At 45.1% G+C, this 15,450-nt stretch overlaps 1 protein-coding gene across 1 annotated transcript in view; it reads right to left on the reverse strand.

Annotated features, from left to right (window-relative positions):
- wwox (WW domain containing oxidoreductase) overlaps positions 1–8,576 on the reverse strand; it is a 226,984-nt gene extending 218,408 nt beyond the window's left edge. Inside the window, exons 1-4 of the mRNA XM_041837941.2 lie at positions 8,248–8,576; positions 7,932–7,996; positions 7,116–7,173; positions 4,105–4,274 (exon numbers count right to left, since the gene is read on the reverse strand). Of these exons, the coding sequence (XP_041693875.1) occupies positions 4,105–4,274; positions 7,116–7,173; positions 7,932–7,996; positions 8,248–8,564 (610 nt within the window). The 5' untranslated portion in view covers positions 8,565–8,576. The remainder of the gene's footprint in view (positions 1–4,104; positions 4,275–7,115; positions 7,174–7,931; positions 7,997–8,247) is intronic.
- Positions 8,577–15,450: the final 6,874 nt, after the last annotated feature.

Raw genomic sequence — 15,450 nt, forward strand, 5'->3', positions numbered from 1 at the left:
CCTTTGAATTGAATTGAGAGAGACCAAGGGAGAGAGAAAGAGAGAGACAGAAAGAGAGAGACAGAGAGAGAGAGAGCAAAAGACAGCGAGAAAGAGAAAGAGAGAGAGAGAGAGAAGAGCCAAGGAGGGCCTACAGACGCAACTAGATCTTCTGCACAGATTCTGTCAGACTTGGGCCCAGACAGTGAATCTCAGTAAGACAAAAATAATGGAATTCCAAAAAAGGTTCAGTTGCCAGGACAAAAAATACAAATTCTATCTAGACACTGTTGCCCTAGAGCAAACAAAGAATTATACCTACCTCAGCCTAAACATCAACACCACAGGTAACTTCCACAAGGCTGTGAGCGATCTAAGAGAAAAGGCAAGAAGGGCCTTCCATGCCATCAAAAGGAACATAAAACTCGACATCCCAATTAGGATCTGGAAAAGCAATACTTCAATCAGTTATAGAACCCATTGCCTTCTATGGTTGTGAGGTCTAGGGTCCACTCACCAGCCAAGAATTCGCAAAATGGGACAAACACCCAATTGAGACTCTCTCTGCATGCAGAATTCTGCAAGAAAATACTATGTGTAAAACGCAAAACACCAAACAATGCATGCAGAGCAGAATTACAACTATACCCACTAGTTATCAAAATCCAGAAAAGAGCTGTTAAATTCTACACCCACCAAGGAAGCAATACCCACACATTCTACCACAAAGCACTTACCTACAGAGACATTAACCTAGAGAAGAGTCCCTTCAGCCAGCTGGAAAGAATCAACCGAAAAACTGAGCAAATTGGTATACTATCTGGCCCTAAACAGAGAGTGCACAGTGGCAGAATACCTGACCACTGTGACTGTCCCAAAATTAAGAAAATCCTTGACTACGTACAGACTCAGTGAGCAAAGCCTTGCTATTGAGAGACGTCACCATAGGCAGACCTGGCTTTCAAGAGAAGACAGGATATGTGCCCACTGTCCACAAAATGAGGTGGAAACTAAGCTGCACTTCCTAACCTCCTGCTAAATGTATGACCACATTAGAGACACATATTTCCCACAGATCACACAGACCCACAAATAATTTTAAAACAAGTCAAACATTGATAAACTCCCATATCTGTTAGGCGAAATACCACAATGTGCAAATCACAGCAGCATGATTTGTGGGCCATTGCCATGACAAAAGGGCAACCAGTGGAGCACAAACAACATTGTAAAATACTACCAATATTTATCTGTTTATTTATCTTCCCCCACTATTCGTACTACAACTACAGTATTTGCACATTGCTAAAACACTGTACATAGCTGATAATATAATGCTTGAAATGTCTTTATCTTTTTGAAACCTTTTTGAGTGTTTAATGTTTACTGTTAATTTCTAAGTTTTTTTATATTGTTAAATTTGTTTCTTCTCACTTTTGTTGACTGTTTATTTCACTTGCTTTAGCAAAGTAAACATATGTTTCCCATGCCAATAAAGCCCCTTTTAAATGAATTGAGAGAGAGAGAGAGAGAGAGAGAGAGAGAGAGAGAGAGAGAGAGAGAGAGAGAGAGAGAGAGAGAGAGAGAGAGAGAGAAAGAGAAGGTGAGATCGGCTAACAGCGACCATTAATTTCCATTACCGCAATTAAAGACCAAATAGGAGTTCTTACTGGTTTTTAAATTACAAAGGAGAGAGGGAGAAAATAAGACTAATGCCGTAAGCTGAGACGCACCACATCCCTGTATCGCCTTCCAGCAATATTACTAGAACCTATTCAGGCCTGTTATCAAAACCATACCGCATTACATTTCAGGCATAAATGGCCTCATATATGTCTATTCCCCATGCATTAAGAGCTAAATTAACACAATAAAATGGAAACATGTAATTTAAATAATAGCCAGCTATAGTTAAAAATAAATGTCCTCATATTTCCTGTTAAAACGATTCTGTTGAACAAATGAAAATAGCCTTGACGCTAGGATTGAGACACTATTGATGCAATTTAAATTCCCACTGTGTTTAGTCAATTGGCATAAGCACATTTCACACGTTGACCATGGGGATGTCAAGGGAGCTCGCTACTGGTGGCAATTACTATTGGCATACTGTTCATTATAGCAGGATAATTCATATTCAGTACACTGGGAGACAAGTGGAGGATAAAGGTTATGTAAATGTGTGTTCATTAGGCATTGACACTGCAAAACAAACTTTACACTTTAGACAATATTTGTAATAATATCAATGGGTTTTTTCGTTTATAATTGTGTCTGATACTTTTTGATAATTTTTACTGAAAAACAAGAACCCCATCACAGAGGAAAATACATTAGAAACAGGGTGCAATGCATCACGGTTAATCAGAATCAATAGACCAACAGCAAAACTTAGTTAAAATATCAAAGTGTGTTTTTAATATGTTAAATATTGTGTATCTTAAGAGAAACAAAGGGACTGATGTGCGTAAAGATCGGTGTATTATTCAGATTGCCACATTCCACCTGAAAGAGCTTCTGTGCCCTCTTTCTGAGGAATAGAAACCACCATCTCACTGACTAGAAGAGTGTCTCGGCAAGAGGACTATGTTACAGGTAATAAGCTACATCAGCTTTACCCTGTTGACTAAATATATTTTGTGACAGTAGGCCTATATGTTTTTGCATTTGACTAGTTAATTTTTACCTGTCAAAAGTTGTTTCTCTGGAATGACTTCAACATGATAGCCAGAGTTTTGCCCTTTATTCTATCCTTGTTGTTTTGTTCCTTCTTGAAAATAACCAGGCACAAACTTGACTGTGTTGCAGAACCTCTGGCCCAAAGGAATATATACTAAAAAGTCATTCATGGTGGGAAGCTCGAGTTCAGTCACGGTCTGAAGTCTTAACCATTATAAATCTGAAAACAACAACACTGTTTCAAAACCATCTTTAGTGATATACTCACTCCATTTACAAAGCCATAACTTTAGGATAGAGGAATGATTTGAATATGAAGACAATTAACGATTTTATGTTTGTTTAATTTCCCTCGCGCTGTCGTTATCCCCCTGCGACTGTGGATAAATGGCTGCTACTTGTGCCAGAGAGGAAAAGGAAATGCATTTGTTTCCAGGGCCATTATACAGTGAGCCATGCATTTGTTTCCAGGGCCATTATACAGTGAGCCATGCATTTGCCCACCACAAATGGCCATCATTCATTACAGTTAACAATGACATCCAATTCAGCTCAGTTAACCCTTTACACTTGTGGGAATTGGCCTATATGGCTAGGGCTAAATTTAAATGTTTCTTACAGCAGAAAAGCTTATGCATAAGCATAGTAGTAATTGAACGGGAACTGTTTGGAGATTATGGGAAAATGAATAGACCAAAGTTGAGGACACAACAATTCACCTGACACAAGACTGAATCCAAATATTACAGAGTTGATTTTTATGTGCATTTTACATTTACTGTACTTTTCACCGTATTTGTGATAACAAAATCAGAAAATTCTCTGGATACATTCAGTAACATGATAAGAATATTCCTGGAAAATGTGGGGTAGGTGCAACATAAGACAAAAAATGACAAGGGTTTGAGTGAGAGGACTAACTGGTGTCTCCAAGTGGCCACACACCTCTCCAAAGTGTGCACAGTTCCTAAGTAATTTCAATGTACTTTTACAACTCAAAGAAGTCTTCAACGATAAGGTGCTTTTTTTAGCTGTGCCATTGAGAAACTAGAGCAAGCACACTTGTAGTTTTCTGTTTGGAACACAGCCCTTCATCCCCACCATCACACAATTACAATTACTATCTGCCGTTTTCAACCCGTATATGGGTACGAGTGAAAAGGGCTCCTGACCTTCAATACAATCATGTTGGGTATTAGTGAATGATTTGTTCAGTCTAAGTGTATCATTTCATAATGTTGATGAATGCCCGGTTTTAAAGGCATACAGTGAGGCTTTGGCTTGCAGGGGGACGACAGAAAAGCACTGTCAGGACTGGACAAAAACAAACTAGGTACAACACCCCCACCCACTGGTGGAATAATGAAGGTGCACTTCTTAACTCTATTGAGGCATAAATAAGTGAATTACACACAGACACATGCACACACACAGTCCTAAACTCACCGATGCCAGAGTTTCCCCCGGTGATGAGGACCACCCTGTCTGAGAGGTCACGACCCTGCAGGATCTCCAGGGCTGCAGTGTTCCCATCGTAACGCTTCGGCTTCACCAGAACGTCCTCCACAGTAAACGCCTGCCGCGGGTCAAAGTAGGTCTTCCTCTTGTTAATGTGACTGTTAGTGAAGGGGCAGGGAGAGAGGTATTTTTTACCAAATGAAATAAACAAGTTCAGATGAGACAAGAAGACACTAAGTTAGTCCTCTAACTGGGCGGCGGGTAGCTTAGTGGTTAAGAGCGTTGTGCCAGTAACCAAAAGGTCGCTGGTTCTAATCCCCGAGCCGACTAGGTGAAAAATCTGTCGATGCGCCCTTGAGCAAGGCACTTAACCCTAATTGCTCCTGTAAGTCGCTCTTGATAAGAGCATCTGCTAAATGACTAAAATGTAACTAAGCTAAGTGGTTGTGAGGATGCTCCAACATGGTCCCTCTCTACCATAACAAGGCCTCATGAACAGGCAGCTGGGAATAGATAGGCTGCTCACAGCCATGGGTCTACTCTACAGCAGTGGGGAGAAGATTTCAAATTAAATGTTATTTGTCACCTGCGCCGAATACAACAGGCGTAGACCTTACTGTGAAATGCTTTCTTACAAGCCCTTAACCAACAATGCAGGATTTTTTAAAGAAAATATTTGCACAAAAAAATACAAAAATAAACTAAAGTAAGAAAATAAAAAAAGGTTACAAAATAAGAATAACGAGGCTACATACATGGGGTACCGGTACAGAGTCAATGTGCGGGGTACAGGTTAGTCAAGGTAATATCTACATGTACAGTAAGTTTGGACACACCTACTCATTCAAGGGTTTTTCTTTATTTTTACTATTTTCTACATTGTAGAATAATAGTGAAGACATCAAAACTATGAAATAACACATATGGAATCATGTAGTAACGAAAAAAGTGTTAAACAAATCAACATATATTTTATATTTGAGATTCTTCAAATAGCCACCCTTTGCCTTGATGACAGCTTTGCACACTCTTGGCATTGTCTCAACCAGCTTCATGAGGTAGTCACCTGGAATGCATTTCAATTAACATGTGTGCCTTCTTAAAAGTTAATTTGTGTAATTTCTTTCCTTCTTAATGTGTTTGAGCCAATCAGTTGTGTTGTGAAAAGGTAGGGGTGGTATACAGAAGATAGCCCTATTTGGTAAAAGACCAAGTCCATATTATGGCAAGAACAGCTCAAATAGGCAAAGAGAAACGACAGTCCTTCATTACTTTAAGACATGAAGGTCAGTCAATACGGAACATTTCAAGACCTTTGAAAGTTTCTTCAAGTGCAGTCGCAAAAAACATCAAGCGCTATGGTGAAACTGGCTCTCGTAAGGACCGCCACAGGAATGGAAGACCCAGAGCTACCTCTGCTGCAGAGGATAAGTTCATTAGAGTTACCAGCCTCAGAAATTGCAGCCCAAATAAATGCTTCACAGAGTTCAAGTAACAGACACATCTCAACATCAACTGTTCAGAGGGGACTGTGTGAGTCAGGCCTTCATGGTCGAATTACTGCAAAGAAACCATTACTAAAGGACACCAATAAGAAAAAGAGACCTGCTTGGGCCAAGAAACACGAGCAATGGACATTAGACAGGTGGAAATTTGTCCAAATTGGAGATTTGTGGCTCCAACAGCCGTGTCTTTGTGAGACGTGGTGTGTATGAATGGATGGATGATCTCCGCAGGTGTATTTCCCACAGCAAAGCATGGAGGAGGAGGTGTTTAGTCCCAGGGTCCTTAGTTTAGTGATGAGCTTTGAGGGCACTATGGTGTTGAACGCCGAGCTGTAGTCAACTAACAGCATTCTCACGTAGGGGTTCCTTTTGTCCAGGTGGGAAAGGGCAGTGTGGAGTGCAATGGAGATTGCGTCATCTGTGGATCTGTTGGGGTGGTATGTGAATTGTAGTGGGTCTATGGTTTCTGGGATGATGGTGTTGATGTGAGCCATGACCAGCCTTTCAAAGCACTTCATGGCTACAGACGTGAGTGCTATGGGGCAGTAGTCATTTAGGCAGGTTACCTTGGCATTCTTGGGCACAGGGACTATGGTGGTCTGCTTGAAACATGTAGGTATTACAGACTCAGTCAGGGAGAGGTTGAAAATGTCAGTGAATACACTTGCCAGTTGGTCAGTGCATGCTCTGAGTACGTGTCCTGGTAATCCTTCTGGCCCTGCGGCCTTGTAAATGTTGACCTGTTTAAAGGTCTTACTCACGTCGGCTACAGAGAGCGTGATCACACAGTCGTCCGGAACAGCTGGTGCTCTCATGCATGGATCAGTGTTGCTTGCCTCGAAGCGACTATAGAAGGCATTTAGCTCATCTGGTAGGCTCGCTTCCCTGGGCAGCTCGCAGCTGGGTTTCCCTTTGTAATCCGTAATAGTTTACAAGCCCTGCCACATCCGATGAGCATCAGAGCCGGTGCAGTAGGATTCAATCTAAGTCCTGTATTGATGCTTTGCCTGTTTGATGGTTCGTCGGAGGGCATAGCAGGATTTCTTATAAGCATCTGGATTAGTGTCCCGCTCATTGAAAGCGGCAGCTCTAGCCTTTAGCTCAGTGTGGATGTATTATGTAAAAAAAAAAGTTACAAACAACCAGAAAAAACACACAGCATAGCACAATTGGTTAGGAGCCCGTGAAATGGCAGCCATCCCGTCCTGCACCATTCAATTTCGGTAGCACTTTATGTTACGGAACAGTTTCCACTGCTATTTGCCTGGTATTAAATAGGACATGTAAGTGATATGAATATGTTGTTTATTTGAATGAATCCCAACAAAACAAACAAGTAATTAGTAGGTTATTACTGTGTATTTACTATACCTTGTAATGTTTTGGGAAAAGCCTGGTAAATTGATGTACCGTAAAAATAAAGTGCTACCAGTTTTTCTTTCTACTGCCACCCCTTAACTTGCTGATTCAGGATATCTAGAAAGGAGGACTTACTCCACATAGAAGATCTGTCCTTTGTCATCCATCTCCTGCTCCCATCCATATGGTAGATCTGTGGGGAACAAAACCCTCCAGTTAGACCCCTCAAGCCATATGGTCCTCTGTAGCTCAGCTGGTAGAGCATGGCGCTTGTAACGCCAAGGTAGTGGGTTCGACCCCGGGACCACCCATACACAAAAAAATGTATGCACGCATGACTGTAAGTCACTTTGGATAAAAGCGTCTGCTAAATGGCATATTATTATTCAGAAACATGATACATACCATTAACTCAATATCTCTGAATGGTCTGTTACTGAGTGCCATCCTAACATAAGGATACATCTACTATAGCAGAATGTGCATAAGTAATGACAATTACACACACAGTTGCAAAAAGGCATATTGAATGGTTGCCTGACGACTCAAACTGAATTATTCCGTTGCTCTATCCTTCACTACATACTCAAGTCTGAGACTGCCATCATTGAAGTTGTTTGTGATGACGTCAAAATGAGGGTGTTGTACAAAACAAAGTAATCAGCGATTGGATCATCTCTAACCAATCAGAGTATCAAAGCCAATGACGGATTTTCTCATCACTACTTTATCCACGTGTGTTCTGGCTCTGGCCCAACCTATCGGTTTCGGGGACCAATCAGACTGGGAGGTACTCAGACTCATTGCGGAGAAGAAACTAATGTCCGTGGGCGTAGCGTTTGGCCGGAGCAAGGAGTTTGGTTAGCCAGGCAAATTGAATGGGGGAAGGTGAGATGTAACGGGTGGGTGGGAAAAGGAGGGATTGGGGTCTGCCTGGAGAGTAACTCTAACCTCCAGCACAGCGTCTCTTCTTCCCCGTCTTGGGATGATCCCACTGAGTCTTCATTTCCTCATGACTGTGGAGAGGGAGAGATTGAGACAGAGAGAGATAACCCATCAAACTAACTTGCAATTACTGACAGCAGCTAGCTGCATTAAAACAAAGCAATGCTCTACACTGCTCTATTTTGTGGCCAATATTGAATAGATGTTATACAGCCTAGGGCTAGTATGTTCAAGGACTGGTTTATGGGAAGCATAACACTGCCATAAAATCAAGCGGCAATGGTTGACTATGAGCAATGCGCAATAGTTCATTTTCGCTTACTTCGCATAGTAAACCCATCCATCCTTCGTAGATCTCTCTTCCCATCCTGGGGGCAGCTCATCCTCGCTGTCTGTATCATCCATACCAGCATACTTTAAAGCTGCCATATCCCGTGTTTCTTTATAATTCAGAGATATAACAAAACGACAATCTATATTTTGCAGAAGCGACGGAGCTGTGAAATCAGAAACTCTGTGATTATAATCCACTGAGCTATAGCTATAATCCTGCCTCAGCACTTCCGCAATAATACGGTGACGAGACTCATGTCTGCGAAGTGTTGTTTGGGTAATGAAGTCATGCAGGAGTAAAGTCATTCCGTTCCTCCGTTCAAAGAAGCTACTGTAACATTACGGTTACAAAAAGGGCAACACTCATGTCATTTGTACAATGAATCATGTACGCATACCGTAAATGAACACGTGTATCATACAGTTTAGGGGTAATAAAGTATCAAAATGTACTCATCCAGCACTGCGTCTGCGCACGAGAAGGGGGAGGGGTTTCGAGGGGGCTGAACGGCGTCAGCGTATTAGCAAGGGTCAGTATGCTATTCGGGTCCCTTGGGACGTCCCCACCCTAACCTTAACTCTTACCCTAACCTTAACCCTTACCGTAACTATTTTAAGCGTCAATTTCAATGGGATAGGGACGTCCCAAGGATCCAGGATAGCACGGACGTATTTGCAATTGCGAGTGGGCATCAGAAACAGATTACCGTTCTCCTGGCAGCAGGATGTTATGCTGGAAACACGATCGCGGATTTTCCCCCTTCAAATAAAGTCCCCATACAAAAACATGATACACTTTGGGAATATCGATTTTACACTCTAGTACAATACAACTGTTTATAACAGCATTGCAACCACCAAAAATATGGATAATGTTATGTGCTTTTATTTTTAATATTGTATTATTTATAGCAGCATTTCTTTAGAAAGTTTACACGAAAACTGGTATTTTGAAAGATACTGGTATGTTTAAGGATATATGTAAATAAATACACTTTTAATAAAATACAAATATACAGTACCAGTCAAAAGTTTGGACACACCTACTCTTTCAAGGTTTTTTCTTTATTTTGACTATTTTTTACATTGTAGAATAATAGTGAAGACATCAAAACTTTGAAATAACACATATGGAATCATGTAGTAACCAAAAAAGTGTTAAACAAATCAAAATATATGTTATATTTGAGATTCTTCAAATAGCCACCCTTTGCCTTGATGACAGCTTTGCACACTCTTGGCATTCTCTCAACCAGCTTCACCTGGAATACTTTTCCAACAGTCTTGAAGGAGTTCCCACATACGCTGAGCACTTGTTGGCTACTTTTCCTTCACTCTGCCTTCCGACTCATCCCAAACAATCTCAATTGGGTTGAGGTCGGGGGATTGTGGAGGCCAGGTCATCTGATGCACCACTCCATCACTCTCCTTGATCAAATAGCCCTAACACAGCCTGGAGGTGTGTTGGGTCATTGTCCTGTTGAAAAATAAATGATAGTCCCACTAAGCCCAAACCAGATGTGATGGCGTATCGCTGCCGAATGCTGTGGTAGCCATGCTGGTTAAGTGTGCCTTGAATTCTAAATAAATCACAGACAGTGTCACCAGAAAAGCACATCCACACCATAACACCTCCTCCTCAATGCTTTACAGTGGGAACTACACATGCAGAGATCATCCGTTCACCCATACTGCGTCTCACAAAGACACGGCGGTTGGAACCAAAAATCTCAAATTTGGACTCCAGACCAAAGGACACATTTCCACCTGTCTAATGTCCATTGCTCGTGTTTCTTGGCCCAAGCAGGTCTCTTCTTCTTATTGGTGTCCTTTAGTAGTGGTTTCTTTGCAGCAATTCGACCATGAAGGCCTGATTCACACAGTCCCCTCTGAACAGTTGATGTTGAGATGTGTCTGTGACCTGAACTCCGTGAAGCATTTATTTGGGATGCAATTTCTGAGGCTGGTAACTCTAATGAACTTATCCTCTGCAGCAGAGGTAACTCTGGGTCTTCCATTCCTGTGGCGGTCCTCATGAGAGCTAGTTTCATCATAGCGCTTGATGGTTTTTGCGACTGCACTTGAAGAAACATTAAAAGTTCTTGAAATGTTCCGTATTGACTGACCTTCATGTCTTAAAGTAATGATGGACTGTCGTTTCTCTTTGCTTATTTGAGCTGTTCTTGCCATAATATGGACTTGGTCTTTTACCAAATAGGGCTATCTTCTGTATACCCCCTCGATGTTCAGCGGGGGGCGGAGGGACCTCCTGCACCTCAGACACCAGGAGCGGACCAGCCACCACCGGCCTGAGGAGAGACACATGAAACGAGGGGTTAATATGGTAATCTGGAGGGAGTAGTAACCTATAGGTAACCTCGTTTATTCTCCTCAGGACTTTGAATGGCCCCACAAACCGCGGGCTCAGCTTTCGGCAGGGCAGGCGGAGGGACAGATTCCGGGTCGAGAGCCAGACCTGATCACCCGGTACAAAGACCGGGGCCTCACTGCAGTGGCGTTCAGCATTGGCCTTCTGGCGACGCACGGCACGTTGGAGGTGGACGTGAGAGTGTTGTCTATGGGCCTCTCCTCTGTGTCGTACAGCCGTGACAGTGCGTCTGACTTCAAGTTCTTCGTAACCGGGATGTAAGATAGTGTAAAATCAAACCGGGTGAAGAATAGGGCCCACCTGGCCTGGCGAGGGTTCAGCCTCCTCGCTGCCCGGATGTACTCCAGGTTATGGACGAGGAAAGGGTGTTTCGCCCCCTCGAGCCAGTGCCTCCACACGGTCAGGGCATGGACAACAGCCAACAGCCCCTGATCACCAACGTCGTAGTTCTGCTCCGCCGGGCTGAGCTGAAGGCCCTGTCAGCCTCAGCAGACCAGCGGAGCTGGGACAGCCCACCCTTCAACAGAGATGTGATGGGAGCTGCAACCTTGCCAAAGCCCCAGATAAACCTCTGATAGTAGTTGGCAAAGCCAATAAAGCGCTGCACCTCCTTAACCGTGGTTGGAGTCGGCCAATTACGCACGGCAAAATGCGATGAAATGTGATCTTGCTCCATCTCCACACCTGAGGTGGTAATGCGGTATCCAAGGAAGGAGACGGACTGTTGGAAAAACAGACACTTTTTTTTCATGTTCCAACAGTTGGGCCAGCACTTTGCGAACCAGGGACACATGCTCGGCATGTGTAGCAGAATACACCAGAATGTCATCGATGTAGACAACTACACCGTGACCAAGCATGTCCCGAAACACCTCATTCACAAAGGACTGGAAGACGGATGGAGCATTCATCAAACCGTAAGGCATCACCAGGTATTCGTAATGCCCCGTGGTTGTGCTGAATGCTGTCTTCCACTCGTCCCCCTCTCGGACACGTACCAGGTTGTATGCACTCCGGAGATCTAATTTTGTGAAGAAGCGCTCGATCACAGATGGAATGAGGGGTAGAGGATAACTATAACGTGTTGTCCCCTTGTTCAGTGCTCGGTAATCAATGCAAGGGTGCAGACCTCCATCTTTCTTCTTCACAAAAAGAAACTCGAGGAGGCGGGCGAAGTGGAGGGACGTATGAACGCCTGGCGCAGGGACTCGGAGACATATGTCTCCATAGCCTCTGTTTCAGCCTGCGACAGGGGATACAGATGACTCCTGGGAGGCACAGCGTCTACCCGGAGGTTTATCGCGCAATCCCCCGCCCTTTGAGGTGTGAATTTGGTCACCTGTGTTTTGGAAAACGTGTGCGCCAAATCAAGGTATTCGTGGGGGAATGCGCACGGTGGAGGTAGTGTCTGGACTTTCCACTGTGGTTGCACCAACGGAAACACCTAGACACCTACCCTGACACTCTCGCAACCACCCCTCTGCGGCCATGAAAAGGTGGGGTTGTGTAGTGCTAACCAGGGAAGACAGTGTGCAGCACAGGGCGCTGGTGGACCAGCCGATCGCCCACCTCTCTACCCTCGGGCGGGTGATCGGAGACGGCCCGAAAGAGGCGTGCGAACTCCCCGTAGTTGTCCAACGTGGCTCCTCCTTTACTCCAGACCGCGTTGGCCCACTCCAGGGCTTTCCCTGATAGGCAGGAGACGAGGGCGGACACCTTCTCCCACTCTGATGGTGATCATGGGCGGCGCACAATTGGCCCAGCGTCGTCCAGGGTAGGGGAGGGAATGGCCGGCAGGGATGTAGCTCAGTTGATAGAGCATGGCGTTTGCAACGCCAGGGTTGTGGGTTCGATTCCCACGGGGGGCCAGTATAAAAAAAAATATGTATTCACTAACTGTAAGTCGCTCTGGATAAGAGCGTCTGCTAAATGACTGAAATGTAAATGTAAATGATGGGGCTGGGCTGATGTTCGAATAATATAGCTCCATTTGTAGGAGGAATCCCTGGCAGAGAGCAGCTGTCCCGTCGAAATCCCGTGGTCGGGATATATGGATCCCTCTGGGTGCTGGGGTGTGAGTGGCTGGATCCGGTTGCCCAGCTGGTCCCGACAGATCGGGTCCTCTCCTCTCCAGGCGTTGGACGACCTGGAGAACCCGATCCATCACTTCTCCCAAGCTGGCTCGCATCGTCGAATGCTCCCGGACCAGTGCCACGACTCCAGGCATTGCTCCTCTCCTGCTGTCTCCATGGCGGGTGTGTGATTCTGTGATGGGTGATTTGAAGGAGTCAGGCGCAGGAGGGTTACAGAGTTACGCAGTAAAGCGTCAAAACAGTCCAGTGTGCAAAACAGGCGCACTGGAACCAACAAGGCACACAGGGAAAATAACCTGGCGATACAAAATACAAGGAGCTCCACCGAGCTTCACTATCCTCACAATAAACAATCACACACAAAGACAATGTGGCAGAGGGAACTCTTATACAGGTACTGATGAGGAGATATGAACCAGGTGTGTGTAATAAACAAGACAAAACCAATGGAATGATGAGATGAGGAGCGATAGTGGCTAGAAGGCCGGTGATGACGAACGTCGAAGCCTGCCCAAACAAGGAGAGGAGGCAGCTTCGGAGGAAGTCGTGACAGGTGACTTTGTTCTCATCCATGCTGACCCCTCCAGGTGTCAGTACGAAACCGAGGAAGTTTACCGAGGTTACATGGAAGGTGCTCTTTTCAGTTTTCACATAAAGGTTATGGTCAAGGAGCCATTGAAGAACATTTTGTACATGCTGTATGTGTTCCTTCAGGGAGTGGGAGTAAATCAGGATATCATCAATGTAGACGATGAGAAAGCGGTTGATCATATCCTGGAAAACCTTGTTCATCAAGGATTGGAAGATGGCAGGGGCGTTAGGAAGGCCGTAGGGCATGACCAGGTATTCGTAGTGCCATTGTGCGGTGATAAAGGCTGTCTTCCATTCATCGCCTTCACGTATACGGACAAGGTTATATGCACTTCGCAGGTCGAGTCTTGTATAGATGTTGGCGTGGCCCACATGTTCAAGGGTCGCTGGGATCAGAGGAAGAGGGAAATGGTTCTTGACCGTGACATCATTCAGGGAACGGTAATCAATACATGGACGGAGACCACCATCCTTTTTTTCAACGAAGAAGAAGCTGGACGCAGCCGGGGAAGAAGAAAGACGAATGAAACCGCTTTCAAGTGTTTCATCAATGTAGTTCTCCGTTGCCTCATTTTCCGGGATAGATAGGGGGTAAACACGGCCCTTTTGTGGGGACACTCCAGGGAGTAAGTCAATAGCACAGTCCCCTGGGCGATGTGGTGGCAGAGTGGAGGCCTTGATTTAGCTGAAGACATTGCTGTACTGGGCATATTCAGATGGTATGGTGGGTAGCACTGCAGAGGCAGAGTCCTCAATGGTGGTGGCTCTGCAGGGTAGGCTGAGACAACTGGTGAAGCAGGTAGACGACCAGGACAGTAGTTCACCTTGTCGCCACGAGATGGAAGGGTTGTGACAACAAAGCCAGGGGTGTCAGAGGATGAGTGGCTGTTTGGGAGATGAGAGTTCCATGAGTTGAATGGTTTCAGTGTGGAAGACTCCAATCTGGAGGGTGACGCTCTGTGTCAGGTGGGTAATGAAGCCTGTGCCCAATGGCTGCCCGTCCAGGGTGTTAATGCTTAAGGGAAGGGTGACAGGTGTTAGATCAATGTCAAGCTCTTGTACAAGCTGGTGATCGATAAAATTACCAGCTGCTCCCGAATCTATCAAGCCCTCTACGTACTTAGTAACCCCCTTCACGGTTATCAATACTGGGATGGAGAATTGCTTCTGGGAGACATTTAAAAATAAGGACACGCCTACCTGCATAGCAACAGAGGGACCCTTCTAATCTCTCCCTGGGGGGCGAACATTGCAATGGCGGAGTAGATGATCTTTCCCTCCACAGTATAGGGAGCCCTTCACGGGAGAGATGCATGGCCCAACTGCATGGGCTCTGGAAGACTCGGACAGGATGACGGAATCATGGAAAGAGAAGGTTTCAGGTTCCTGGGTAGCAGAGTTCTTCGGTGGTAGGCGATGAGGTGGTCGATGGAGATGGACGAACAAATGTATTGATTTAAATCCTGAAGGTCACCTCTACAGGCCAGCTCCGCCTGAAGTTCCCTGTTGAGCCCTCTTCGGTAGACAGTAAGTAAAGCAGCCTCACTCCATCCACTCTCTGCAGCCATGGTGCGGAACTTGAGGGCATAGTCGGCAGCTGAATTGCGTCCTTGTTGAAGTTCTATGAGAAGGTCTCCTATTGGACGACCGGAAGGAGAGTGATCGAATACCTCTTTGAAGAGGGTGTGGAAATGGGTCTCGGATCCGAGTTCTGTGCTGTTGGCAGTCCATATGGCGGTGGCCCAATCCAGGGCTTTGCCTGTGAGTAGACACAACAAAATCCACTCTGCTCTTGTCGGTGGCGAAGTTAGTGGGGTTGTGCTCAATGTAATTGCTGCATTGCATCAGAAATCCCGGACATTTCCCAGATGAAACGTCATATTTTCCAGGCATGGATATGAATGAAGGAGGGCTATGGGTTACGATACCTGGCATCGGAGGAGTAGGGATAGGCTGGCGGAGAATATTGGCAGATTTCCTTGCTGGGTTAGGCGCCGCTGTAGCTCCGCTGAATCCATTCCGTTTATAGGTGACGTATTCTGTAATGAATACTCAGGGAGAAAAAGGTGTAGATTCACACGCAGAGCGCGCAGGTGTTTATTACGCCTTCGCAGAAGGC

The sequence above is a fragment of the Coregonus clupeaformis genome, chromosome 19 (genome assembly GCF_020615455.1).
Source record: "Coregonus clupeaformis isolate EN_2021a chromosome 19, ASM2061545v1, whole genome shotgun sequence".
Lineage (NCBI taxonomy): Eukaryota > Metazoa > Chordata > Actinopteri > Salmoniformes > Salmonidae > Coregonus > Coregonus clupeaformis.